This window comes from Balaenoptera ricei, chromosome 18 (genome assembly GCF_028023285.1).
Source record: "Balaenoptera ricei isolate mBalRic1 chromosome 18, mBalRic1.hap2, whole genome shotgun sequence".
Taxonomy (NCBI): Eukaryota; Metazoa; Chordata; class Mammalia; order Artiodactyla; family Balaenopteridae; genus Balaenoptera; species Balaenoptera ricei.
In genome coordinates this window covers 83779310-83806042 of record NC_082656.1, presented here as the reverse complement: position 1 = coordinate 83806042, position 26733 = coordinate 83779310, and the positions used below count along the sequence as shown (strand labels likewise).

At 61.2% G+C, this 26733-nt stretch overlaps 1 protein-coding gene across 3 annotated transcripts in view; it reads left to right on the top strand.

Moving 5' to 3' along the window:
* GAS6 (growth arrest specific 6) overlaps positions 1-25272 on the top strand; it is a 38695-nt gene extending 13423 nt beyond the window's left edge. The window contains exons 3-15 of one of the 3 annotated variants that reach the window (XM_059903018.1): positions 4077-4101; positions 5484-5546; positions 10229-10351; positions 11123-11245; positions 13859-13981; positions 14543-14664; positions 15323-15441; positions 15717-15906; positions 17867-18031; positions 19051-19219; positions 22454-22626; positions 23767-23995; positions 24842-25272. In XM_059903018.1, the coding sequence (XP_059759001.1) occupies positions 4077-4101; positions 5484-5546; positions 10229-10351; positions 11123-11245; positions 13859-13981; positions 14543-14664; positions 15323-15441; positions 15717-15906; positions 17867-18031; positions 19051-19219; positions 22454-22626; positions 23767-23995; positions 24842-24993 (1776 nt within the window). In that variant the 3' untranslated portion in view covers positions 24994-25272. The other 2 variants (XM_059903019.1, XM_059903020.1) reach the window with 2 other exon arrangements.
* Positions 25273-26733: the final 1461 nt, after the last annotated feature.

Sequence of the window (26733 nt, the reverse complement as noted above, 5' to 3'; positions counted from 1 at the left end):
TTTATAATTTTACTTTGCAGGTCATTACAAATCTGAAAATTGCACTCATTTTTCAAATTCAGCTAGCCTGGTATTTTTGCCTCATAAATTTGGAAAATGCAAACAACAGTGGTTTAAACAAGACAGTTTTATTTATCTCTCATGTAAAAGGTGGGAGGCAGGCTGCCCAGGGCTGCTCAGTGGTGGGGGCCCAGGGACTTCCATGACCTATTTGTGCTCCACTGTACTGGTGCATGGCCTTTGTCTTCCAGGCCTCCTCACACACTGGACAAGATGCTGGAGTACCGGCCATCACATCTACATTCCAGCAAGGAGGCCAGAGAACCAAAGCACTCCACTCTCTTTACTCAGTTTCACTCTCTGTGTGTATCTCATTGGCCAGAATTTAGTCACATGGCCACTCCTAGTTTCAAGGGAGGCTGGGAAGTGTAGTCCTGTAGCTGGGTGCATTGCAGCTCTAACTAAATCCAGAGTTCTGTTACTGAGGCTGAAGGGAGGATTGCAGATGCTGGATGGCAACTACAAATCTCTGCTGTGGGGGAGAGGTGTTTGGAAGCAAACCTGTTTTACGAGGTTCATTTCCAAGAGTATTTTCATGCCTGGCAGGAGACACTGTACTGAGCCACGTCAGAGAGTTTTTGCACACCACGCCTCTCACATGGGTCTTTTTAGCTGCACTCACACAACCTGTGCTTGGAGGGACCAGCCCCCCTCTGCTGCCCTGGTTCTTGCCCCACACTGGGCCTCGGCAGTCACCCGGCCACCTGAGCCTGTCAGCCCGCAGCTGAGTGGTGAGCGGAGGCTGCCACCCCTGCCTTGGGGCCCCGCTGACCCTGGCGGGGTGGGGTGGGGGGGTGCCCGGGGCCTGTGTGCACGTGCTCCGCCAGCAGCTGGGGTGCAGCGGGTGCCCAGAGCAGGTGGGAAGCACGTGCAGAGGGATGTGCCGTGGGCAGGTGCAGGTTGCAGGAAAGCGCTCAGTGAGGGAGGGGCCAGTGGTAAGGGGACCAGGGTCTCCATGCCCCCGAGAGCCGCTGCTGCCTGTACCAGGGCCCTGAGCATCCAGAACAGCGCGTATCATCCTAAAACTGATGTGAAGAGGACCCGGAGAGCTGGGCTTCCCATTGGGCGTAGCCACTGTCGAGGGCCCCCCCGCTCGGGCCCCTGTCCCTGTCACATGGGTGCAGGTTGGGTGGGAGGGGACAGCCATGAGGATGGAGGGGGTACGTGCAGCCAAGGGAACCACACACACAGATGTGCAGAGCTGCAGCAGGGCCCCAGGGTCAGGGCCGGGGCTGATCCCAGCGTCACCCCTGCCACTGGGTGGTCATACCCAGGACTTTGTTCCAGGACCTCCCTGCAACGTGCACTTCAGTGTCTGAGGAAGGAGAGGACCCAGTGCCCTCGCGGGGTGTCTCTGGGGACTGCCCCCCTTGCAGGGTCCACCCTGGGTTCTCTGGGTGGAGCAGGGACTGGGGGATCCCAGAGGTCCGTGTCCTGAGAAGTGGTGTCCGTGTTTCCTTCAGTCTTGTGGAGTCTTTTGCACCTGGTTTGGAGAATCTTAAGAGCTGAATTTGGGAGAAAGGAAGGAAAAAAGGGTTTTGTATGAACCGTGCTAGGAGAACACGTGGGGAGCCGCGCAGCGCCAGCCCCAGGGGTTAGGAGCCCTTCCGGGTCCCCGGGCGGGACCAGTGGACCCTGGGCACCCACCTGCAGGAAGGCGTCCTCAGGGGCCGCTGTGAGCTTCACGCTCTTAGGAAGCCGAAGCCTCGGCAAGGGCAGTTCAGGCTGCCGTGACCTTGACGGTCTCCTGCCAGAAGACAGATTTGCTAGCAAGGCTGTGGCCAAAGGATTGGTCAACCCTCCCGACTGTTCCCAGGGAAAACACCTTCTACACGTTTCATGTCAGTAAGCAAAGCTGTCCTGACACCCAAGTCCCAGCCTACTTTGTCAAAGAGTAGAGATTTTTGGAAACAACTTAGGGCAGTTATGTATTAAAGGAAGTAATAAATTCTCAGTCTACTGTTTGAGAAGTAACCACATTGAGGTAGTGTGATGTGTGACTCCTGTCATGTTGTGTAATCCAGGTAAAAGTCCCAGACATTCCACGACAAAAAGATTCATGCACCACCGACACTGGTGTGTCTCCAAGGCAGCGTCCACGCTGGTCAGCAGGGCCGGGAGCGGGCGTCCCCTGGCCCATCTATGCGCGGGGCCAGGAAGTGAGGCCGTCGGGTGAACAGTGGGACAGCATCAGGGCTGGATTCCCGTGCCTCACCTGGTCCCCGCAGGGACGTGGCCGGCCTCTGAGGAGCTCAGGGGTAAAGCAGATTTGCTCTCCTTTCCTGTTTGGGGGGCAGATCACAAGGAGCAGAGACAGAGGAGGGGGCTCACAGGGAAGTCTTCCCTGTAGCTACAGAACACATGCAGCCTCACTGTAGACCCAGGTGGACCCAGCTGCCCTTGGGCTCAGCTCCTTGAAGGAGCTTCGGGCCACACGTTCCCATGTTTGCAAACCTGCGGGCAGCAGGGCGGTACGGAGGGCGGAGGAGCCTGACTTTTCACAACAGTAGGGCTCAGCGTTAAAACATATTCCACGTTACTATTAACTAGTCACGATTTTGAAGAATAGAATCTGCCTTTCCGGGAGGCTGCAATGTGTAAACGTGTGTGTGACTGGGTACTTGCCCCGCAGTTCTTCATCATGTTCAACCCTAGTCTAATCCTTGGCTTCCTAAGCCTGAGCGGGCACTTCCTGCGTCCATCCTGAATCTTTTATTTCAGAACCAAATCCACTCCCTTTGTGGCAAAGCCCAGTGGCCTCCGTACTCCCTCTAACCCCGAAAGATGCCACAACCCCCGGGACCCTGAGAGCTCTCATCACAGGGCCCCAGACTTGCCTATCTCTCTGTCCCCAGCGCCAGCAGGTGTGGGACTGAAAGCAGGAGAAAGAAACGCAGCCAGGCTTGTCGGGGGCCTGGGAGCAGAGAGGAAGGCAGTCCCCTCCCGCCTGCCTCTTTGTCACATTTGCATGAATGTCACCTTCGCAAGTGTTGCATGAGTCCCAAACTTGCTCTGATCCTTACTTTTCTTTTAAAGAAGTTGAGCTTTACAAGAAGCATCTTTACCAGAACGTTCCTTTATAAAAGCACATCTGAACGCGTCTTCGCGGGCCGCCCCGGCCAGGCACGAGCGGAGGGGCAAGTGAGGTGGTGGAGGAGCCGGGGGCGCGAAGCACGGGTCCCGTGGAGGCCGGCGCCCCTGCCCTCCCTGGGACGGGGCTCGGTCACACTCCACAGCCGGCCTGGAGCCTCAGTTCACTCATCTGTGATAATGGGGCTGATTAGCAAGACCCTCCTGGGAGGGTGGTCGTGAGCAAGCAGGTGACACCCAACATCCGGCCCCTTGGTTCCGTCAGGGAGGGGATACAGGGCCGGACTGCTCCGCGATCGGCCCTGAGCGATCAGCCCTGAGCGGGACATCAGAGCGTGTGGGGTCAGGACTGCTGTGACTGCCCCCTCCCCGGAGCTGCTGCCGGACAGTCACAGGCAGGTGTTCGCTCACCTGACATTCACTGCCCAGCGCCCACCTCTTAATTTGCAGTCATGGATAAAAGGACTCCCCGTTTACACCCTCCATCCCTCATCCAGCTGTTTGTTGTACAAGTACAGTAGCTGCTGGGAGTCCTACAGAGGCCTCCCATCGCCCGAGGGGCCCCTGCGCCCACCGGGGTCTACGGCTTGGTTTTTTTCTTGGCGTGTTTCTTGTCTTCCTGAAAGATGCTTCGCCCGCACAGTATTGCTGGTTACCGCAGGTCTGGTCTCAGTGTGCAGACATCACTCTGCAGAAGCTGCATGGCCCCAGGGACGCCCTCTCCCTCCGCCCCCTCCCCCAGCCCTCTCAAGGGCAGAAAGTGGCTTTCTGGGCAGCTGTCCTCCCTCAAGCACCTGCCTCCCGGGCCGGGCCGTTCCTGTGGGGGGAGAAGGGTGAGGTTTGGTGGACCAGCTGCCAGGGGGTGATGCCCAGACGCCGGGCACTCTGCCGGTTAACCACTGACTTTTCTTTTTCTTTTTCTGCAGGAGTACTTTTATCCAAGGTACTTAGGTAAGTTGGACTCATTTCCTCATTTTGTTTGGGGACTCAAGCCTCATCACCAAGTTGTTCCCAGAAGGACTGTGCTTAATCGCACAGTGAGTTGGGAGCTCTCCAGGGCTCACAGGGCAAAGCCCTAGTTTGTGTCTTTTATACCATAGTGACCGCGTTAGTGTCACCTCTAGCCAATGCCATTGTTTGCCCCACTCTGCCCCACTCTGATTCCAGGCTTAGCTCATTAACTGGAAATATGATTGCTTTAGTGGTGCTCGGGCTTTTTGGTCTCAGGCCTCTGCCCTTGTGAAATTACTGAAGACCCCAAAGAGCTTTTGCTTATGCGGACTCTGGTTATTGATACCATATTATTAATTAAAGCTGAGAACATTAAAAAATGCTTTTGTTTAACTTGGACGACAGGAACATACAGGCTAACAGTCTTGGCCGTCGAGCAGTCACGTCTGTGTATGGAGGCGGGGGGTGCCAGGGAAGCCGCACTGAACACTGGGGGGAGAACGCGAGGAAAAAGGCAAAGACGGTCCCGTGTTTTCAGGACGACCTGAAGGTTCCCCTGCGAACTGCTCCTTAATACAGTTTTAAGGGTTTTTTTATGTCTCTACTTATAACGAGAGAGAAGTACTCCAGGGCTCTCCTCTTTTTTAATTGTGTGAAGTGCATTTTGGTAAATTTTCCATTGGCCTTATAGCCTCTTAGAGGTACTTTCTCTGGGTGTGTATCTAGCAACAAGTATAGTGGACCTGTGATTGGCCTTGAGAAGCCCCATCCGGGCTCCCTGCCGGCCTTGCTCCCGGGTGTATGGCTTTGTTTCCTGAGGCAAAGGCGACAGTGGCCCCCTGGGCCACCTCCAATGCTGTCCACTGCCTGTGCCCACGTCCTCCGAGGCGTGGATGAGCACAGCGACCCACTAAAGGGCCAGTGAAGTGGCCCAACCAACACCCATTATGCCCAAGTTGAAGTTCAGATCATCCGCATGCCTGTGGTCCCTCCCACCCCTGGCCTCCCTGTGGAGCACCCAGTCAGACAGCACAGAGAAGGAGGAAGAGGATGAGGGGGAGCTAGTTCTTCAAAGAGACTGACCGTCAAACCAAGGGTACTGTTTCCAAGCGGGGGTCAGGTTGAAATGGAGGCCAGCTCTCTGACCACGGTCAGAAGCTTCCTGAGTGCCACCGGAGAGCCTTCTGTACGACAGAAAGAACCCCACCAGGAGGCTGCAGGGGCCCAAGGCTCCTTGGAGACAGAGCTCTGCCCGTTGGTAGAGACGTCTTCTCGTCTGACGGTGTTCCACGTTCCGTGTCAGTGTGACTGGTCTCCCTCCAGAGTGTCACGTCTGCTGGCCCCGTGCCGGAGGGTGACGCCCTGCCCTCCCTGTTTTGCAGAATGCATCAGTAAACATGGATCTCCGTACAAAAAGAACACAGATTTCATCACCTGCGTGCAAAGTAAGTCTGTCTCCTTCCTCTAAGCCCCTGCGTTTGGGGTCTTGGGGCTTTGCTGTATTTCCATTGTCTTTGGAGCCACGGCACCTGCCTGAGGTCCGCTCCTTTGCCCTGAACTTCCTTTTCTAAGCGAGTACGTGTTGGCTTTTCGAACAGGCAGGAAATTCGCACGGTATGAATTGTAAACCTTTCACAGGTGGAGAGAAGGTGCATCCGGCCCCGCCTCCTGGTCAGTCAGGGGCCCTTTCACCACGGCCACCGGTTCTAAGAATATTCTCAGACCCGTAGGAATGTACTCGGAGTCTCTTATTTGCACACAGGTGGCAGCTTCCTGAACCCATGACCCCACCGCCCTTTCCCCTCCACGCTTCGCAGACGCTTCCTGTGTCAGCACGAGCCGCGCCAGCACGCGGGGCTGCGTCCACATTCGCGCTTGGTGGGCAGCGTGCTTGTTAACCAGTGTGCGCTGGCGGACACCTGGGCCGTTTCCAGTTGTATACTGTAACAAGCAAAGCCAGAGTGACCTCCTTGTCTGAACATATCTGCAGAATAGAGTGGACTTGCAGAGGCAAAGCTGTGTTCTTTTTCAATTCTGATGCAGACCCGGCCCCGTTACCCCCCAGTGGAGGGTGGGAGTGCCTCTCCCAGTACCTGCACCAGCCCAGTGTATTGCTTCTTACTTGCTTATATCCTTCTGTAGAAAAAGTGAAAAACGACCCCCAGTCAATTCAGTTTATTTTTTTCTTACTCATAAGTAAAGCTGAGCTTCATATGTTGAGGAACCTTGTGTTTCCTTTTCTGTGGATACTTTGTTCAGAGTCTTTGCCTGCTTGTCTCAGTTTGTAGCAGCTGTTGATATAGCTTGCAAATTAGCCATTTGTACTAAAGGTAGCAAAATTTTTCTTCAGCTCATCATGTGTCTTTATTATTATTATTTTAAATTATCATACGTAAAGCTGACATTTTGCACGAACTTTAATCCACACGTAGACCCATAGACCCGTCTCAGCTGAGCCTGACCCCAGGCCTGGCTGTGGCCCGAGAGCTCCGTGATGTGGCCGCTTCGTCCCCGCCAAGCGCAGATGTTAGCTGCTTTATGGCACCCGCTCCACCGGTGAGGAAACGGGCTCTGAGCGCACAGCCGGCCCTGCACGGGGGGTCCAGTGCTGCGCTGAGACCTGCACGGCGGGTCGCCCAGGGCGGGTGGAGGACCGGGAGTGGCCCCAGGGCCTGGGGGGCAGGGCTCGGCTGCTGTGACCAGTCACCCAGCCTCCCACACGCCAGCCACTGGCCTTGCCTATCGCGCCCCGGGTCACAGACCCCAGCCCGGCCCAGGCGCACAAAGGAAGTGAGAGACTGAAGGAGGGCGGGGGCCCTGCTGTGAGGCCCGGGCTCCCCGCGGACGCTTCGGCAGCCTCACAGGAGCAAGTGAGGAGCAGCCGCTGGTACTGGCAGAGGCCAGTGTGCACTCAAGGAGCCAGAGGCCCCGCCCACACATCCCGGTTGCCGGGAGCAAGCCCTGCCCCTCGGCCCCCAGGGTGAGCGGGACCTCGCCGGCCTTAGGCGGACATGGGAGCACCAGAGAAGTTCAGCTTCCCGTCATTACGCTTCACTTGTAGCAGATTTTTGGTGTTGTCAACTTGCCATACCACTTCCTTCTTTTTGAATTATGTATTCAAACTGATTGGATTGTTTTACCTCCTGGGTTCAGGCTATCCTTTTCCTGAGACTATAAGAAGTTGTCTGATATTTCATGTTTAAGCTTATAACCTGCCTCGGACGTCTCTGATGCAGTGAGGAGGTGGGGCTCCGTGTGGTCATTGGTCCAGATGATGTGGGGCTCCGTGTGGTCATTGGTCCAGGTGATGTGGGGCTCCGTGTGGTCATTGGTCCAGGTGATGTGGGGCTCCGTGTGGTCATTGGTCCAGGTGAGGTGGGGCTCCGTGTGGTCATTGGTCCAGGTGATGTGGGGCTCCGTGTGGTCATTGGTCCAGGTGAGGTGGGGCTCCGTGTGGTCATTGGTCCAGATGATGTGGGGCTCCGTGTGGTCATTGGTCCAGGTGATGTGGGGCTCCGTGTGGTCATTGGTCCAGATGATGTGGGCCTCCGTGTGGTCATTGGTCCAGGTGAGGTGGAGGCTCTGTGTGGTCATTGGTCCAGGTGAGGTGGAAGCTCTGTGTCGTCATTTATTCTAGATGTGCCTCCCCCGGGGGTCCCGGATTGGTTTCTGAGGCTTTGCCTTTGGGTCCCAGAAGACTTGGGCGATGCCGTCTGAGGAGTCCTGGCTGACTGTCTCCACGAGGAAGGGTCTCGGTGCCTTTTCTCCTCTGTGAGAACAACGGCCCGCATTTGCATGCATTTCCCAGGCTATAACTCATCACACCCACTCATTTCTGGAAGTGGGAGCAAAAGCCACTGAGACAGGCCTCTGCTGGCCTCAGCAGGTGCCTCACATCCCTGTCTACATAGCAGCCGCTCTCCCTCCATCCTCTCACAGCCATCGTGGGGCCAGATAACCCCTCGCCTCCCGTCTGTCGGGGGCCCGGGTCGGGGCTCAGGTCTGACTCAGCCCCGAGCCCCTCTGCAGGCTGCCTGCATCCACCGAATTCCTAGAAGCTCAGGGGCACCTGCAAACACTCTCCTTCCTCTGCCCTACAGATAAGCTTCCCAACAGGGCAACAGATGAAAGCCGCGGTGGTGGAGTTCTCCAGCTGGGTTCCCTGTGAGAATCTCCTGGAGCTGTCCCACCCCAGGGGAGGTTGATTTTTAAAGGGGGGGGGGGGGTTGGCATTCTAGGCAAATTCCAGACGAAGGTAACGAGCCCAGGTGTGTCCTTCTGAAATAACTTTAAGTCTTTAACCAAATATATCGAGTGGAGACGCACCCCATCTTCCCCGTCCCTCCTGCAGGGCCTCTAATGTGCCGAGTGCTGTTGGGGGATCAGCCGGACCCTCGGCTCGGGTGCTGTCTGGGCCCCAGCACACGTCCCCCCGACCGCCCCAGTCTCCCTGCCCCCTCAGAGCCCCGTCCTGCGGAGGCCGTGTCAGGAAGCAGACCTGTCCGTCATCTCAGCCCTGGCACTGGGCTTGACCCCCGCCGCCCCGGCCCTCCTGTCCCCCGGGGGAGCCCTTGTTACAGCCGCATGGGGGCCACAGGGCTGACCGCTGGACCCCCCTTCCTCACTCTCCGAGCGCCAGACCCAGGTCCTACTTGCTTAGGGGTGGAAGGCGCTCACGGAGTCCACCAAGGATAGCTGTGCACGTGTCTCCAAAATACCTGGAGGTGCTGCGTTTGGGCCACACTTGAAAGTGTTTTGTTGGCTGTAATTGTGCAGAAGAAGCAAGCTTTGAGGGGTCCCGTGGAAAGGTCACGAGAAGAGCCCAGTGAGAGACGTGGGTTCCAGGGTTGCGTACACAAACAGTTATGCTGGGCCCTCCCTGAGGGGGTCCCCGGTGACCAGGTCCCCAGACCCACAGGGACGCAGAGGGACAAAGCATGGTGTTGGGTCCACGCCAAGGACAAGGGCTGGCGCGAGGCCTGGTGAGCTGGGGGACACAGGGGCCCACTGTCCTCCTGGGACCAGGAGCAAGCCCACAGTGGAAACACTGTCCCCAGACCAGCGTCCGGCTGGGGACATCAGCCGTCCTGAGAAAGAAGTGAAGAGTCGGGGGTGAGTGCCCGCCTGGCCGGCTCCACCGCGCAGACAGCGGCCTGGCGCTCTCATCGGTCACATGCTGGCTTGGCCTGTTCCTAGTGACCAGGCCGTGGAGTGAACGGTGCCCTCAGCTGCGCACGGGGCGGGGGCAGAGGGAGGGCTGGAGCACCGCGGCCACCTGTCGTGGGCCTCCCAGCGCTCAGACAGGCCCGTCGCTCGGTGAATAAAGGCGCACGGCAGTGCCTGGCTCGGGTGCTGCAGGAGACGCCGGGTATGAGAAGGGAGTGGCCGCTGGCACACAGGAAGGCGTCGTCGCGGGCTGGGCCTGGCTGAGGGGCTGGCCCGCGGTCTCCAGGGCCCCGGGAAACGTGCCCCGTTCCCCTCCGCTGAAAGCAGGACAACCCAGAGAAGCAGGATGGCCGCTGGTCACCAGCACCGCTGAAACCTACAGGCCGTGGGGCCGGCGCGTGTCGGAGAGAAAGGGGAGCAGCGGAGCCCGGGGCCCAGACGGTCTGGACCGTGTCCAAGCAGAGGCAGAAGCAGCAGGCCCACCCGAGGGGCGGGCGGGGAGGCTGTGGGCGCCCTCTGTGCGAGCTGGACCCCACAGACCAGGGGTCGAGTGGGCCGGGGTCCTGGCCTGGGAGGGTGGGCACGGCCACCAGGGGAGGGGAACGTTCTGGGTCTGCCGGGCTGGCCCATGGGCCGGCCAGGGCCCTGTGGACCTGCTCCCCGGGAGGTCCAAGCTCCTGGGGCCCAGCCAGGCCCACTCCTCTCCTCCGCTGCCCCGGGGCCGCGGCCCTGACCTCGGGCCCAGGGGGTGGGCGGCCCCTCCCTCCGAGCTGACCTGGGTTTCCTGGGGTCGGCTGGGGCCCGGCCAGCCTGGTCTGCGGCCCCCTCCTGCCCGGAGGTGGGTGTTCTGTGCGGCCCGCCGGGGCCAGTGGAGGGGATGTTCGTGCCCCAGACCTGCCTCGGTTTCCCCCCAGCTGACCAGGAGCAGCTCAGGGCCATCTTCTCCTTCCTTTCAACTCAGAGCTGCCTGACCAGTGCTCCCCAGACCCCTGCGATAAGGAGGGCACCCAAGTCTGCCAGGACCTCATGGGCAACTTCTACTGCCAGTGCAGAGACGGCTGGGCGGGACGGCTCTGCAACAGAGGTAAGGCCGCGGCCGGGGGCGGGCTGGCGGCATAGGCCTCAGGCCCTCCCTGCAGGGCCACCCGCGGGCCCGGGCTGGTGGGCGTGAGTCCTGCTGTCTTCCGCCTCTCCCTGCCAGGCCCCTACCTGCCCCGCCGGGGACACAGCCGCACCGGCCCGTCTGGCTGAGAGCAGAGTGAGGAGAAGCGGGAGGACGGCAGGCCGGGGGTCCAGGCCCCTCGCTATCCGGCCCCCCTCCCAGGTCCCGGGAGAAGATGGGCGGGCGGGGCCCTCAGCCCCTCCGGTCCTCCCAAGAGCCGAATGTTTGCACAGTGCGGGAGGTCTTGCCTCTGCCCCCGGGCAGGGCGCCATCCAGCTTGAAAAGCCACCGTGCTGAGCCCTGAACTGTGCTCTAGCCAGGCCACCTCCTTGGGGGGGTGCCGGGGGGGGGGGGCGATGGCCCCTCCCGAGAGCAGGTCTGGGCCTGCGGTGGGCAGTAGGAGTGCCCTGTAGCCGCCCCACCCGGCGCGGCCCCCCGCTGATCAGAAAGGAGTCAAGAGACTCTCTGAGTCTACAGTGCACAGGGTCAGCGGAGAAGCTGCAGAAAACCCCCAGGACGTGGTTAGAACCCTCAGGCGGCCCCCTTGCTGCGGTGGGAGCCCTGGGCCCCTGTGCCCTCCCACCCAGGATCTGAGGGTGGATCCCATGGGGTCGGAGATGCCGACGCCGCGACGTGCTCCAGGCGGGTTGTGGGTCACGTCTGGCTCTCTCCGTCCCTGTGTCCTGTTCCCAGACGTCAATGAGTGCAGCCAGGAGAACGGGAGCTGCAGCCAGATTTGCTACAACAAGCCGGGCAGCTTCCAGTGTGGCTGCTACAGCGGCTATGCACTCTCCCTGGACGGCCGGACCTGCCACGGTGAGGCCCTGGGCCCTGGTTGCCCTCCTCTCTCCTCCGCCCCCGTCTTCTTCTGCGATTGCCAAGTTGCCGGTTGGCTGAAGCCACAGTCGCTTTGCTCCTCTGCGAGGGGCTGCAGGCCGTGGCTGGTCCCTCAGGCTCTGGAGGCTGTAGGCGTCCTGCAGACAGAGCACATGCCCGGGCATGTCCGCGGCCACGGGGAGCTGCCCCAGCACCTCGACACGGGCTGATGCACCAGGACCTGTGGACAGGGCCGGCCCAGCTGGGGAGACCATGCCTACTGCCCCGGGACGGGAGGCGGCTGCCAGGCCTCCTTCCAGGCCACAGAGCCTGCAGAGGTTTCTGTGCCAGTCGGGGCCCAGGACATCCGGGGCGGGGCAGGGAGCCCAGGGTGCCACCGCTCACTGCTTACAAAATCAGCGCTCACAAGTGGCAGAAAGGAAAGGTGGCTCTAATCAGAATGCCAGCGATCTGGGGAGACGGTGCCCTCAGTGTTCCCCAGAAACCACCTCCGAAGATTCTGCTCGGCCATGAAAGCTTCTAAAGGGAAACAGAGGAGGAATCTCAGTTAATCCCTGAGATGGGGGGTCAGAGTCCCCGCCGTCCCCCACCGTGTCCAGGCGTGTGGACTTCTCATGGTCTCCCTCTAGATGCGATCTCGGTCACACAGTTCGTTCAGGAGATTACTGGAGGGGAAGCTGGGGGGGGAGATCTGGTCATCTGTTTATTCTTCATTTCTACTCCTTTGATCTACAGAAAGAACAGGCAGGTTAGGCGAGGTATTGTGTGATAAGAGATTTGAGAGGTGTGCTTGGGCTGGAGATGAGTAGAGCGTGGGGGCGCCTGGTTGAAAGCCGGTTACAATATGGCTCTGCTAAAGTGACAAGGAAGGGGCTTCCTGAGGGCAGTTTCCTGTAGAGAGCTGCTTACAGATCCCCCCTGTCAGACATCATTCCATTTCTATGGGGTTAGGGGTGAAGGTCCGTCTTCTGAATATCTTCGTGCTGACATAGGCGCCGTATTCTCAGAGTGGAAGACGTTGACGTGGGTCTGTAGCATCTCTTTGCTGACAGTTTTAGTTGTTCGCTTACATATACGGGCAGAGCAAGCTACAATTATTTTGATGCCCACAAAGATACAGATTATTATGAGCAATAGTGTTAATCCCATTCTCGTGAGGCCAGTTCTTGGAATTGTGAAGCCAGAGATTCAGTTCTGCTCAGGACAGAGCAGCCTGTGTCACGGCTGCAGTCTGGTCATCGTGCAGATCGGTCCTGACGATGTGGAACCGTGTAGGTTTACAGGCTCCCGGGGGGGAGCAGGTGCCCTTTGTGTTGTCTCCTTCCCACAATTGATCGCTGGGAGAAATCTTAGTTTCCACATCTGAAAGCCTGTGTTTGCTCAACCGCCCTTGTAATGAAGTCACGAGTAGTTGTGAGTCTTTGCGGCACGCGCAGTTCTGTGTGCCATCTGAGGAATCGATGTTATTTGAAGTAACAGTTGCACTTTCTAGAAAGTCCCTTTGTCATTTTAGGAGCCAGTTCTTAACTGCAGGCTTTTTGTACTTGTTTGCCAAAGGGGCAGAGGGGACGGAGCCTCAGGACTGACCCTCGGTTGTCAGTTACAGTGACTGTGGCGTTGGTTTCCCACGGGCAGGCCCCGGCGTGAGGAGAGGGAGGAGGAAGAGCCAGCGGGCCTGAGTGAGGCCAGCAGGCAGCCGTCAGCTCGGTGGTCAGCTCAGGGCTCCAGGGTGCAGGGTCGGACTTCTAGTCAGAAGGCCCCAGGAGTTACTTTTTTACCTTTCTGGACTGCAGTCATTTGAACTAAGCAACAATTGTGTGCACCCCGGCTAGGCGGTGCCCTGTACAGCGTCTGGAATCAGCCTTCTCAACCAGGCCCCTGATCAGCAATGCCCCCCGCACCCCTGCTCCTGGGCTGGGGCTGGAAAGCCCAGTGGATGGAAGGAAGGGAGGAGGCTGGAGAGGAGGGGGGCAGGGGAGGGGATAGGAGGGGAGGGGATGGGAGGGGAGGGAAGGGAGGGGGAGGGGGGGGAAGGGAGGGGGAGGGGGAGGAAGGGAGGGGAAGGAGTGGGGAGGGAATGGGGGAGGAGAGGGGGAGGGAGAAGGGAAGGGGAGGGGGGAAGGGAGGGGAAGGAGTGGGGAGAGGGATAGGAGGGGAGGGAAGGGAAGGGAGGGGAGAGGGAATGGGGGAGGGGAGGGGAGGAGGAGGGGAGGGAAGGGGGAGGGGGGAGGGAATGGGGGAGGGGAGGGAGAAGGGAAGGGGGAGGGGAGGAGGGGGAAGGGAGAGGAAGGAGTGGGGAGGGGGATAGGAGGGGAGGGAAGGGGAGGGGGAGGGGAGGGGAAGGGGTGAGGAGGGGAGAGGGAATGGGGGGAGGGGGAGGGGAGGGAGAAGGGAAGGGGGAGGGGAGGGAGGGGAGGGGAGGAGGGCTGCGTTGCCCAGGGGTGCAGTGATGACACCGCCAGGCCGGGCTGTGCTCACTCTGCAGAGCTGGGTGCCTCTCAGCGGCGGTTCCCAGCCTGGCTGGCGGCATCTTGTTTCAGGAGGCTGCCAGCAGGCCTGGTGGACCTGAAACACAGCTGGTTTTTCCTGCAGACTTGGATGAATGTGCCGACTCAGGCGCCTGCGGGGAGGCTCAGTGCCAGAACCTGCCGGGCTCTTACTCCTGCCTCTGCGAAGAGGGCTACGCGTTCAGCTCCCAGGAGAAGTCCTGCCGAGGTACCCGCCCCGACACCACACGGCACACGCACACACACGCGCGCGCGGGGCACCGCTCTCCCAGGAGCGCGGCGTGCTGTGAGCACTCGTGTGGGTTCTGCGCACCTGCACACATGCGACATGGCACGTGCCTCTTGTGCACCTGGGCCTCTTCCCCAGAGACACAGGGAGACCGACCAGGCGGGGGCCCCTGTGCTTCTGGGCAACGGGCTTCTCTCCTGCCCTCGGTGCAGCCTAGCCCAGCCGAGTCCGGGGGCGCCGAGAGCCATGCTCCCTCCCACTGCCTTCCTGCCTGGGCCAGCGGCTGCCCCCTCCACCAGGGAGGGGATGGGGTGGTCCTGGCCCCGCCCGCCCACCAGGCTGTCCCTGCGCCCCATGCTGATCTGGCCATGCTGACGGCCTCCGTCCCGCGTCCCCAGGAAGGAGCCGGCCAGCTGGGTGGGAGCCACGGGCCTGGAGCTCCCGGGTCTCGGGCTGGGGACTCACGTCCATGGCGGTGTGATGGGGCAGCAGGGTGCGCGGTGGCGCCAGTGGGCTCAGGCGCTTCCTTGTGGCCGGCAGATGTGGACGAGTGTGCGGAGGGGCGCTGCGAGCAGGCCTGCGTCAACTCCCCGGGGAGCTACACCTGCCACTGCGACGGGCGCGGGGGCCTCAAGCTGTCCCAGGACATGAACACCTGCGAGGTAGCGCCCGGCCCGGCCTCCCGGGCTGCGCTGTGGCCCCGCGTGGGGTTGGCTGGGAGCACGTCCTCGGGCCCCGCGGGGAGAGGCGGGGTGGGAGGCGTGGCCATGCCGTCCCATGTTTGGTTGTGGCCACCTCAACTCCTCCCCCGAGTGACTCACTCATACACGCGTGAGCGCAGCCCCTGCCCGGGTTCTGCGATGCATGTGCAGCAAGCGCCCCCTGACCATGAGGGCAGGCCCGCCCTGGCTGCCCTGTGACCTCCCCCGGGGCTCCCACCGTGTGGCCCTCCAGGTAGTGGGGAAGCTGCATCGTAGAGCAGGGAACATTCGAGAAACAACAGTCTTCAAGGTCTCCATTTTTTGCTCGTTTTACAACACTTTATAGTTGTTTTTATTATTCTCCGTGCTTTTCCGTACGTTTGAAATATTCCATAATTAAAATATGAAAGCAGAAGGGAAATACACAGGGAAGGAGGGTGCTGGAGAAACTGTGCGAGGGGGCTGCCAGCGGGGAGCGGGAGGCCTCTGGAAACATCAGAGACCAGCCTCCCCTGGGAGCCCCCATGGTGGGCTGGGCTGGGGGCAGCAGGGTCCCTGGGGGTTCCAGTGGGCGCCCGGCCGAGTGCCCCCACCTGAGGCCAGCTCCCGCTCCCGACAGGACATCCTGCCCTGCGTGCCCTTCAACGTGGCCAAGAGTGTGAAGTCGCTGTACCTGGGCCGCATGTTCAGCGGGACGCCCGTGATCCGGCTGCGCTTCAAGCGGCTGCAGCCCACGAGGTGAGAGGGCGGCCCGAGCACCTGGACCTGGCGGCGGGGGGCAAAGCCAGCCCCGTGCTCGCGTCCCGGCCGGAGAGCCCGCAGGCCAGCGCAGCCGCGTGGGCCTCAGGGCTGGTGCCCGCTGCACGCCTCCCCGGGGACTCGCTGCTGGCGTTGGGGTGCGGGCGGCGTTCGGCCTGCTCACCTGGGCTCTTCCCGAGGCCAGGAGAGCCCTCGCCGGGCGGGGTCACGCACCACGACCTGCATGTAACCCACTCGTTTGTGCCGGCGCTCAGACTGGTGGCCGAGTTCGACTTCAGGACCTTCGATCCTGAGGGCGTCCTGTTCTTCGCCGGAGGCCATCGGGACAGCACCTGGATCGTCCTGGGCCTGCGGGCCGGCCGACTGGAGCTGCAGCTCCGCTACCAGGGCGTGGGCCGCGTCACCAGCAGCGGGCCCATCATCAACCACGGCTCGTGGCAGACGGTGAGCGTGGCCCCCGCTGCGCTGCCTGGGCCAGCCCGGGGCTCCTGGGCCAAGGACCCAGCATCTACTTGCACTCGCTCACTCAACAGTTAGTGGGTGCAGCCGTGGCAGGACGGCCCCGCGCCAGAAAGCCTGCGCTCAGATGGGCATTATGTCCTCACAGAAGCAGAGCAGGGCTTCCAGCACAGCGGCCGTGGTTCTCAGTGGGGTGACTCCTTTGAGGACACCTGGCTGTGTCTGGAGACACTTCTGCTTATCACAGCTGTGGGGGGGTATGGGGGGCCCCTGGCAGGTGGATTGAGGCCAGGGGGACTCAGGACTCCCCACCTCGAGGACCCGCCGGTTCAGACTGTCAGTTGTGTCGAGGCTGAGAACCGGCCAAGGTCCCGGTGCCCGGCTCTCGGTGTGGGGCAGGATCAGACATGACCCATGACACCGTCCCAGGCTCTGGCCTCCTGGCCTGCTCCGTTCAGGCTGACCTCCAGCCTCTCGATGGAGGTGCCCTGACCGCCCAGAGCCTGAACTGCAGCCGTTGGCTTTGGAGCTGCCGCTCTGTCCTGCATCATGATGCCTGGAGCAAAGCAGCCTGTGACACGCAGGCTCTCTCCCCAAACTTGGAGGCCCCTTAGTTGGAACTGGGCTTTTAGAAGTAAGTGCTTGGAAGAGAAATGGGAAAAGCATTCTTTTTTCCTCTAGAAGTGAAGATTAAATGGAAAAATTTGCCCTGGTCTCTGCGAATAAAAACAGTGTAGACGTTTGCTAATATTTCCATCCTGTCAGTGGTGTCTAGCTCCTCCTTTCCCGGACTCTTAAAGCACGAGCATCTCCAAAGCAGCAGGGGGGATGCCTTCCGCAAAGTTACAGATAAAACAGTCGATCTAGAGGGAAGCCGTCTCGGGGTTGAGGGAGCTCCACACATGGGAACCCGCTGCCCCGCGGTTGAGGGCAGGAGGGTCCCGAGCGGGGCTGGGACACTGCCCGAGGGGAAGAGGCTAGAGGAGGCATGACCAGCGGAGGCACATGGCTGCCAGCCCACCCAAGACACAAACCGGTCCTTGAGGTGCAGGGCCAGTTCCACAACGACCTCTGCCCACTCTCCCTGGCCCTGAGGCTCCCCACGTGTGCACACTGCTGTCTCCTCACCAAATTCAGACCCAGTACCTAAATGTTTCTCCACCTGAGCCAAAAAGGAAATTGAGGGCCTTCTGGGTCATTAGGAAGATGCATCGTGTATAGAGTGACAGATTTTTTAATTTTCCTACAAGGAAAGCAGAAAAGAGTGGGAAGTTTTAGGAAGAATTCATATGTTCAGTCAGCATTCAGTCCGTGCCAGGCCCTATTGCTGGAGATTCCGAAGTAATATATGTTCTCTTGTATTCAAAGTGTTCACCTGAGGGGTAGGAGAAGCAAAGGACCAGAGATGTCAGGACTGACCCAAGGGGGCAGTGACTTCAGGCCCCCGGAAGGCAGCTCCCTGACTGAGGCTTAATTTAGGGTCCAGAGATGGGGAAGGGGCTCCAGGTGGGCTCACCTGCAGGAGGAGGGGGGCCAGGGGGAGGGAGCAGCGTTGGGAGGGAAACCAAAACCGGCAGGGTCGGAGCCACACCACAGATGCCAGGGAAGCAGTACAGGTGATGAGCATGGACCCCCGAGGCTGGGGGTCTCTTGGCCCTGGGTGGCGATGGGAACGTGGTCACCCCTGAGGCTGGGGGTCTCTTGGCCCTGGGTGGCGATGGGAACGTGGTCACCCCTGAGGCTGGGGGTCTCTTGGCCCCCGGTGGTGATGGGAACGTGGTCTCTCCGAGGCTGGGGGTCTCTTGGCCCCCGGTGGTGATGGGAACGTGGTCACCCCTGAGGCTGGGGGTCTCTTGGCCCTGAGTGGTGATGGGAATTGGTACCCAAGGGCTAGGCGCCCCTTTGGAAGGTGCACACCCACCCTCATAGCACTTGTGCTCTTCAGATCTCCGTTGAGGAGCTCGAGCGGAACCTGGTGATCAAGGTGAACAAGGATGCTGTCATGAAGATCGCCGTGGCCGGTGACCTGTTCCAGCTGGACAGAGGACTGTACCATCTCAACCTGACCGTGGGAGGCGTTCCCTTCAAGGAGAAGGACCTTGTCCAGCCTGTAAGTCCTGTCCTTAGTCCCTGAGGTCGGAGCCCGGGTGGCTGAGCGCAGGGTTGAACCCTGAGGGCCCTGGCAGAGCACCGGACAGGAGGCGAGCGTCTCTAGACCTTAACGAGCCGCAGTGCAGCTACGTCATGTGCCTCGCTGTCTCCCTACGACGCTCATTTGCGTTTTCGTCTAAATTGATGATAAAAATGTCCATTTTGCAGAGGAGATAAATCACAATGAAATTATCCTTTAACAAAAGAACACTCAACTTTTTTGGACAGTTCCCAAGAACGTTTGGGTTGTTAAGCCTGCCGGGATTCCCGTAGGGGAAACAAGACCTAACGGGAGGTTGGCGTTGGTCATCTCCCAAAGTCCTGCCCTTCTCATCACCCCGCTCCCCGGGTGTGCCGAGGTCCACGGCCAGAATCCCTGGTGTTCCGGGTCTGATTTCCACACTGAACACGAGACGTGAGTCCCGCACCCGGAGGTTCCGAGGAGAGGGTGCTGTCAGCAGCACCTTCCCTCCAGAGGGCTGGCCCACACCCCAGAGTCCCGCCCGTGTGCCTCACGCCTCCTCGTCTTACAGACAAAGGCTGGGGCCACCTGATTTGCGCAGAGCCACGCGGCGCGTGCGCGGCTGCGGCTCCCCAGCCCCCGGCTACACCCCGGCGCTCTGGGTGCCTGGCAGAAGCGCAGGCACAGCTGCCGCGCAAGGGCCCCCTCGCCCTCGTCCTTCCAGGCGGTGGTCAGCGCCCTGTGTCTGTGGACGAGTGGGGACCGGGCGCAGGCAGAGGCGGACGGGCACGCTGTCCTCGTCTGCGTGAGGCGCGGGTGTGCCACGTGTGCTGCTGCGTGTGCCGTGTACCTGGTGTCGGGCAGCGAGTCCCTCCGTGAGCGTGGAGCCTGTACCGGAACCACCTCCCCCAGCAGGATTTATCCGCGTTTGTGGTGGATTTCCATGTGCCTGCGCCGGGAGGGCGCCACCGGACCGGGCGGCACCAGGCAGCCACCGGGGGTCTCTGTCTTTCCAGATGAACCCCCGTCTGGACGGCTGCCTGAGGAGTTGGCACTGGCTGGACGGCGAGGACACCACCGTCCAGGAGACGGTCAAGGTGAACGTGAAAATGCAGTGCTTCTCCTTGACCGAGAGAGGGTCCTTCTTCCCTGGGAGCGGGTTTGCCTTCTACAGCCTGGATTATGGTGAGTTCTGGCTCCTGCATCGGGATGGCCGTGCTTGTCCTTCCAGCCAAAATAAGCTGAAATACACTAAAAACCAGAGAAGCAGGAGCCAGTTTCCTACCTGGGAAGACGGCATGAGGGACGGCCTCGTGGCCCCCGGGCTACAGGGTGGGGGCGCAGGCCCACTTCCAGGGCGCAGGGCTGGGAAAAAAAGGGACGGAGGAGGGTGCCGGTGCTTGGTGGCTGAGACGGCAGGCCAGGCGGATGCAGGGCTCTAAGGGGAGCTTCGCAGAAGGTTCTGAGACAAGACAGGCTCAGGCTCAGACACGTAGATGTAGATGGGGCCATGGGGCCGCTCGGAAACGCCCAGCATTGCAGTCACAGCACTGTGGGCCGTGGGGAGGGAGCGACACCTCAAGGAGTCCCTGAGCTCAAGCTTCAGAAGGAGGAGAAGGAGAGACGCCACACAGAACTGAGGCTTCCCAGCCGGTGTGGAAAGCAACAAAGGAGCTTTTCCTTTACACCCGGAGGCAGAGGAGCAGGCCTTGTAGCGGGCGGAGCGGGCAGCTGCGGGGGACACAGGGTCGACCCAGAGTCCCTCCGGCTTCTGCAAAGCAGGGCCCTTAATTCCTGGAACAAACCACAGCTATCTCTTGCCTTTTGTTATCCATCAGTGACAACTTTTACAGTAAAGAGAAATAATCCTCCCGTGCTGATAAATGAGCACTTAGATGTCAGCTTTATGTGAAATGAGTGCATGTGCCAAATCCCGGCGGTACCGTTGCCACCTCTGCTCTGAGGATGTCAGCCTGGACAGTGCAGACTTCGAGGGGGGGGGGGACGGTGGCGGTTCCGTTTGAGTCTGGACCCAGAATTTCCCCAACTTCCCCTCAGACAGGGTTGAAGTTAACCTCTGTTTCCCAGGGGGCACCAGCTGGAGCCCTGAGGTGTCACCGTGCCTGGGCTCACGGGCCTTAGTGACTTTCGAGTTGAGGATGTTGGGAGAGCCCTGGGTCCTGGCCCAGGGACACCGCGCACAGAACCGCGTGCCTCTTTCCGAGGGTCGGGAGGGCGTCCAGAGCCCGGGCTGCCCGGCGGTCCCAGGTGGACACCTGGTCCAGGGAGACTCCAGGGTCGCCCCCCTCCCCTTCTCCGTAGCCCACTCCTGCCAGGCTCCCGCCATTGCTGCCAAGGCCCCCTCTCCCGGCTCTGCTCCCCCCTCCACACTCTCACCCTGCGAGAGTCCCCGGGGTACCCCCAGCCCCTCTCTGTTCCTAGACTCTCAGCCTTTCATGGTTGAAGGCACACACGTGACCCCCGCGCCACGGCCCTGCTTGTCAGCCCAGGAGGGCAGGTGGCTTGCTCCCTCCTTCAGACCTCACTGCCCCGGTGGCCTGCAAGTTCAAGGAGGGCCTGTCCAGCTCGGAGGACGTGGGGCCTGCTCCCTCCTCCTTAGCAAGTCGGGCCATCCTCTCACGACGTTGTGTCACTGTCCCCTTTCTGTCTTTAATTGTCAAAAGCGTCACCACGTCACTGAAGGGTTTTTAGAAAAGAACCATTGACCCCTAATCGCACCACCTCATACAAAACACACGTCGCTCCTTCAGTCTTTGCTTTTGTACGTGCAAACCTAGAGCATCCTTGTGATGTTTAATATCACATCATGGAACATAAATGTTTAATTCTTTTTTCACTAACGCTGTGGTGACACAGACACCGCAGGCACAGTCTCCACGGGCTGCAGTGCTGTCCCTGTGCCCGTCACCGTGCCTGCTGTGGTCCGCTCGCCGCTTTTGCTGCATGGCTTTGATCTTCAGGTTCTGGGACAACAAAGGCCAAGTGGTAGTTAGAACTCTGTGCGTTTTTAATATGTCTTCAACTATACCATCAACGTTCTCACGTTACAACACAGAAAGGACGCATCAGGGAATGACAGATACTGTCCTCAGCAGCAGGTCCCAGTGGGTCTGGACTCACTGGGTCTCAAAGCCTGAGAAGCCCTCGGTGAGGGCCGTGTGGCTGACCCCACCCCGCCCCCGAGAAAACGCCCCCAGGGGAGCCGAGGCGTTGGTGCCTCAAGCACGCTTCTGACAAGAGGCCCCACGGGCCTCACCCGTCGGTCTCAGCAGGGAGCCCACTCCCGGGGTGCAGGGGGAGCTTGGCAACGGAGGAGAAGGCTGGGTTGGGGGTGGTTCCTTTTTCCAATTCTGTGTGCATTCGGTTCGGTGAACAGGGAACTGACCATAACGGGCCCCTCCGGGATGGGGACACACACACGATTCGAGGGGCCCACGGTCCACTGCAGGGAGAGACCGGCCCGCGGTGAGGTCCGAGCCCAAACGTTCGCAGACGTGGCCTCACCATCCTTCTGCCTAAGCAGCCCCTGCCTGACATTCTCACGAGGTAGAAACACTTAAAAACCAAGAGGGTGGAGGTTGTCTGGCCTCTTCAGCAGCAGGTGATCAAACGTGGGGAGGAAACGTGAGGTGGTGTTTGCCCTCCGAGAACCAGGATGCGGCTCTGCTACCACAAGTGCTTTGGAGCAGTTTGTGCAAGAGGCGTGCACCATGTATACTCATTCAGATGCGTCGTATACATGACACGCGCCGTATGGTTTATAATCCACACTCGGTACCTACTGCGGCCCGTCTGACACACCTGAACAAAGCCTCACCCACGGAGGCGTCGATTGTAACGGTAGAAAAGTGCAGCTCAGGATGTAAGATCGTATGTGCTGTTGAGCGGGGCTCGCGGAAGCTTCCGTTTTCTCCGCGTCTTTAATTTTTCAAAGTCCTTCAGCTTGCGGGGCTGCGCAAGGCCGCAGGTGAGGTGCAGAGGGCCGAAGGCTGAGACACTCCCCCATTCAACTGACCTGCGGGGAGGGAGTCGGGGCGCCCGGGGGCTGAGCACGGCCCGAGTGGCGCGTCTGCGGTCCCGGCGGGACTAAGTGGCCCGTGGTCACGCGAAGCGGCGCTCGGGGGGGCGGGCAGCGTGGCCGTCCTCAGGCGGCCCGGGGCCTCTGGACTGCGGCCCAGACCTGAGTCCGCTGCCTGGCCCCCCGTCACTTCCCAGCTGTTGGCGCGAACCGCGGGTTCTGGGAGGCTGTTACCGACTTCCCACCTCCTCTGCTGCCAGCATCCTCTTCTGCCCGGGGCCGCGGGGGAGCTGAGCTCGCCGCCCTGCTCCTCCCGCCTCTCTCTCTCCCCGCCTCTCTCCCCGTCTGGAGCGCCCTGTGATGTGCCGCCTTCTTCGCAGCTCGGACATCGCCGGATGTCGGGACCGAGACCGCCTGGGAAGTCGAGGCCGTGGCTCGGATCCGCCCCGCCGCCGACACGGGGTTGCTGCTTGCGCTGGTGGGCGCTGACCAGGCCGTGGTCCTCTCCGTGGCCCTGGTCGACTACCACTCCACCAAGAGGCTCAAGAAGCAGGTACCACTCGCCGCCGCCGCCTGAGGATGAACTGCTGCCCCCCGCGCCCAGCCCGGCTGCGGCCCACACCGTGCCCCTCGAGGTTCCAGCCCGCCCTCCCCGTCTCTCACCAGGGTCCGAGCAGCCACGCGTGGCTCGGGAATGATGTTGGGGTCCCGAAAGCCAGTTGTGCGGTGGGGAGACTTTTCCACCCGCTCAGTGGTGTAGCAGTTTGAATTAATTGCTCGTATGTAAGCCAAAGGATTTTGCTCACAGATCAGATCTTCCTTTTGAAAAAGATGTGCAAACACGCCCCAGACCCTTGTCATGCGGCCCCCTGGAGGCGCAGGCGGAGCTCTGGGCACACGCCCCTGGACACGCGCCCGTCACCTTCACGCAGTCCCCCTCTCCCGACTCTCCCGACACCACGTCAACACCGTGCCCACCGGACTTGCTGTTTTCTCAGAGAACAGCTAAGAGGTGGCGGAAATAGGTTGATTTTCTCACCTCTGTCCTAGAGGGCTGTGTTCACCAAGTCAGCCTGCCCACGAGGGCCACCCAGCTCCCCTCTTAGCGGGGCTGCAAGCTGACGGGCGCGGGTCCGCGCCCTGCCCAGGCCGGCTTTCCCCCGTCCCGGTACTCGGGACAAGCCCCGAGGCCAACCCAGCTGAGACCACCTCCCGGGCGGGGAGAGGGAGGGAGGAGAGGGCAGGGCCATGGGTCATCGCAGCGCCTCTGCCCCGTGTTGTCAGAGGCGTGTTCTGCCTGGCGTGTACGTTTGCTGCCCTGGCCCCTCTGTGGTGCTTCGTGGCAGCTCCACGTGGAGGGGCAGCCCTATCCTGTGTCCCGGCTACGGACACGCTGGTGACTACGGTCACCTCTGCCCAGGCCAATGCATGTGCGTTCCCGTTCCTGGAGCGTGTTTCCCCCCAGCTCCCGCCCGAGGGTGTGTGGCTTTATTTGTTCGTCCTCCATCATGTTGGACAGGGTCCAGGTGGCCCCCTCCTTCACCTGAGTAGAGACTGTGTCCCTGTCACGCCCCGGCCGCAGGCGACCCTGCCCACAGGAGGCCCGCAGGACAGGGCAGGACAGCAGGGCCCGTGGGCACTTGGCCGCCACCCGGCCCGCCCCGCCCCTGCTTAGGCGTGCTTCTCCCTGCAGCTGGTCGTCCTGGCCGTGGAGAGCGTCACCCTGGTTCTGATGGAGATCAAGGTCTGCGACGGCCAGGAGCACGTTGTGACCGTCTCTGTGAACAAGGACGGGGCCACCCTGGAGGTGGACGGCACCAAGGGCCAGAGTGAAGTGAGCCCAGCGGGGCTGCAGGAGAGGCTGGCCGTCCTCGGGAGGCACCTGCAGGGCTCCGTGCTCACCTTCGTCGGGGGGCTGCCAGGTAGGGTGCCCCAACTTGCTCGCCCCAAGCAGAACCGGGCTGCTCTGTACTAAGAGGAAGAGGGAAGCAGCCGGCCGTGGCTGCATCGGGTGCCTCGCTGGGTGTCGGCCCCGGCCTGCCGTTGCGTGTGGGGTTCAGGCTGAGAACACGCTTGCGGGGAAGCATCAGCCTGAAGCGTCCCCTCCCCGGCTCCCGCGCCCTCCAGGAGCCCCACCCCCAACCGTGGGCAAGGCTAGTGAGGAGGGTTCAGCCCACTGGGCCACGCTGGGGGCCGGGTGCCCCAGCGCCCCAGCCAGCCTCGCCCCTGAGGCCTGGTGTCCAGTTGCCATGGCAGCAGACAGAGTGACCCCGGCCCCTCCTGCATCCGGGGCTCGTGTCTGGTCAGGTGGAGCCAAGTAACCGGGGCACAGTGGTGGCAGGTGGGCGAGGCCAGGGCCTCACACAAGCCCCTGTCTGCTCCCACCACTCAGGGCGGGCGTCCACTTGCCGCAGACAGCGGGATCTCTGTCTTGGCTGCCAGACTCAAAGTGCATTTAGTTTTAATAAACAGAGCTTTGAAGAGGACGAGAGAGAGCCTGGAAGCCCTGGGCATGACTCATTTGGGCCCAGAAGATAACATTTAATTGATCTATCTGTGTGCGCTCCTGGGGGTCGGGGTGCAGCGTCAAGCCTGGCGGCAACGGTTTACCGCCTGCCTAGGGCGTGTGCCCGAGCCAGAGGGAGGGGTTCCGCAGGGAAGGGAAACCGTGCCCTCGAGGAGGCCGGAGACGCAGAGCGGGGAGCCCGGGCCCCAGATGCCGGGCAGCTCGCCCCCTGAGACGTGTTTGTTCTTTCCCCGCGGCCCAGATGTGCCAGTGACCTCGGCCCCGGTCACAGCCTTCTACCGCGGCTGCATGACGCTGGAGGTCAACCGGCAGGTTCTGGACCTGGACGAGGCCACCTACAAGCACAGCGACATCACGGCCCACTCCTGCCCCCCAGCTGAGCCGGCCGCCTAGGCTTCTGCCGCCGCCGGCCACCCGCGCAGCCACGTACGCCTCGGCTTTCTTCCCAGACCAGGAAGGACGGCGGGAGGCACCCGCACCCCCGCCCGAGACACTGAACCCTCGCCCGCCAGGTCCCCTCACGGCCTCCCTGCCCGTGTGTAACATACGTGTAAATAGCGGACTCAGCACCGCCCGAGCGGACCCGGGAAGAGAATTCTGTTATTTTTATTACCAGATGCTTCTCTCTGACCTAAAACTATGGAAAAATAAAACGTTTACGGAACCTTCCTAGCTCTGTGTCAGCGGTTTCTGCCCCTCGGCGCCCAGCGGCGCGGCCGTGGCGGGGTCCGAGGCCGAGCGAGGCCCGCCACGCCCATCGGCCTTAAGTCCGGGTGGCATCCCTTCCGCCTGCCGCCCGGCGTCCCCATGACGGGGAGGAGCCGCCCTCCGGGAAGCGGAGGTCAGCAGGTCAGCGCCGCCGGCCGCCTGTGCAAACCCACTCCCCGCGGCCTCGGCTCTCCCGTCTCCTCGTTTCGAGAGGCCGTGCACAGCGCTGGAAGCACCTGCTCGTTGTGGAGCGAGCTGGGTCGGCCGGGGGTCGAGCGCACGGGCCTTTTGCTCTGGCTCCAGGAGCGTGGGGGGCAGTAACGACACCACGACGCCAGCCCAGGCCGCGGGGGAGAGCAAGCCCGCGGTTTGCAGCTGCAGCGAACACGTCCGGGGCTGTGGGCGCTGTCGCAGCAGAGGGTCCCGGGGGAGTTTCCGGCAGCCGGTGGGGCTTCCCTCCACCCCAAGACTGAGATTCTACTTTTTTTAAATACTAAACCCTGAAGTGTGTCCTGAGATAGGCAGGCAGGCAGCCCAGGGTCCCACGGCCCCATTTCAGCTTCATGGCTTTAATCCCTCAAAGCGGCTTCAGGGTCTCTGCACCCACCCAGCTCCCCCCACCCCGCTGCTGAGCGTGAGTTTACAGTCACAACCTGACCCAGAGACGAGCAGGGGCGGAAGGAAGGGCAGGAGCCGAAGACCGCAGCCCAGCCACGTGCGGAGCCCACGTGAAGCAGAGTGGCCATGGCACCTCAGGAGGAGAAGCTCACTCTCGGTCCTGCAGGAGAGGGTTTGGCCTCCAGGATGGCAGTAGGGGCCCCTGCCTGGCGGGACTGGCAAGTGGAGTGACCCCGGGGACCTGTGGGCAGAGGCAGCTGGCGTGCCCTGGAAGGGACGGGGTCTCCACGACACAGGGGAGGGGTTGGCACCACAGATGCCCAGCAGGCGGGACCCCCAGGCCACGCTCACCTAAGATGACCAGACTGAGGCCTGAAGGTACAAGGTGACCTGGCCAGGACACCAGAGGCAGAGGCGCTCAGGCCCCAGGGCCCAGCAGGGCTGGCACGTGCAGCCGGGGTCGGCCCCTCCCATGGCCACCCATGTCCTCCTGCCAGCCTGAACCCGCTTGTCTGCTCCCCAGCCTGCCTCAAACCGTGTGTCTCTGTGTGTGTATCTGTGTGTGTGTGTACACGTCTGTGTGTGTATCTGTGTGTGTGTGTGTGACTGTGTGTGTGCATGAGCACGCATGTATGTGTCTGGGCCCCTCCTCTGCCAGGCCAGCCGTGGGCACGGTGCGCTCCTTCAGGCGTCCCTAAACCTCAGTGGGCTGTGGTGAGAGTTCTGCTGACTCAGGACTTCAGAAAACTAGCCCGAGAGTTCTTCAAGTGATTTCCACAGAAAGGCTGGCAGGGAGGTCAGTCAGGG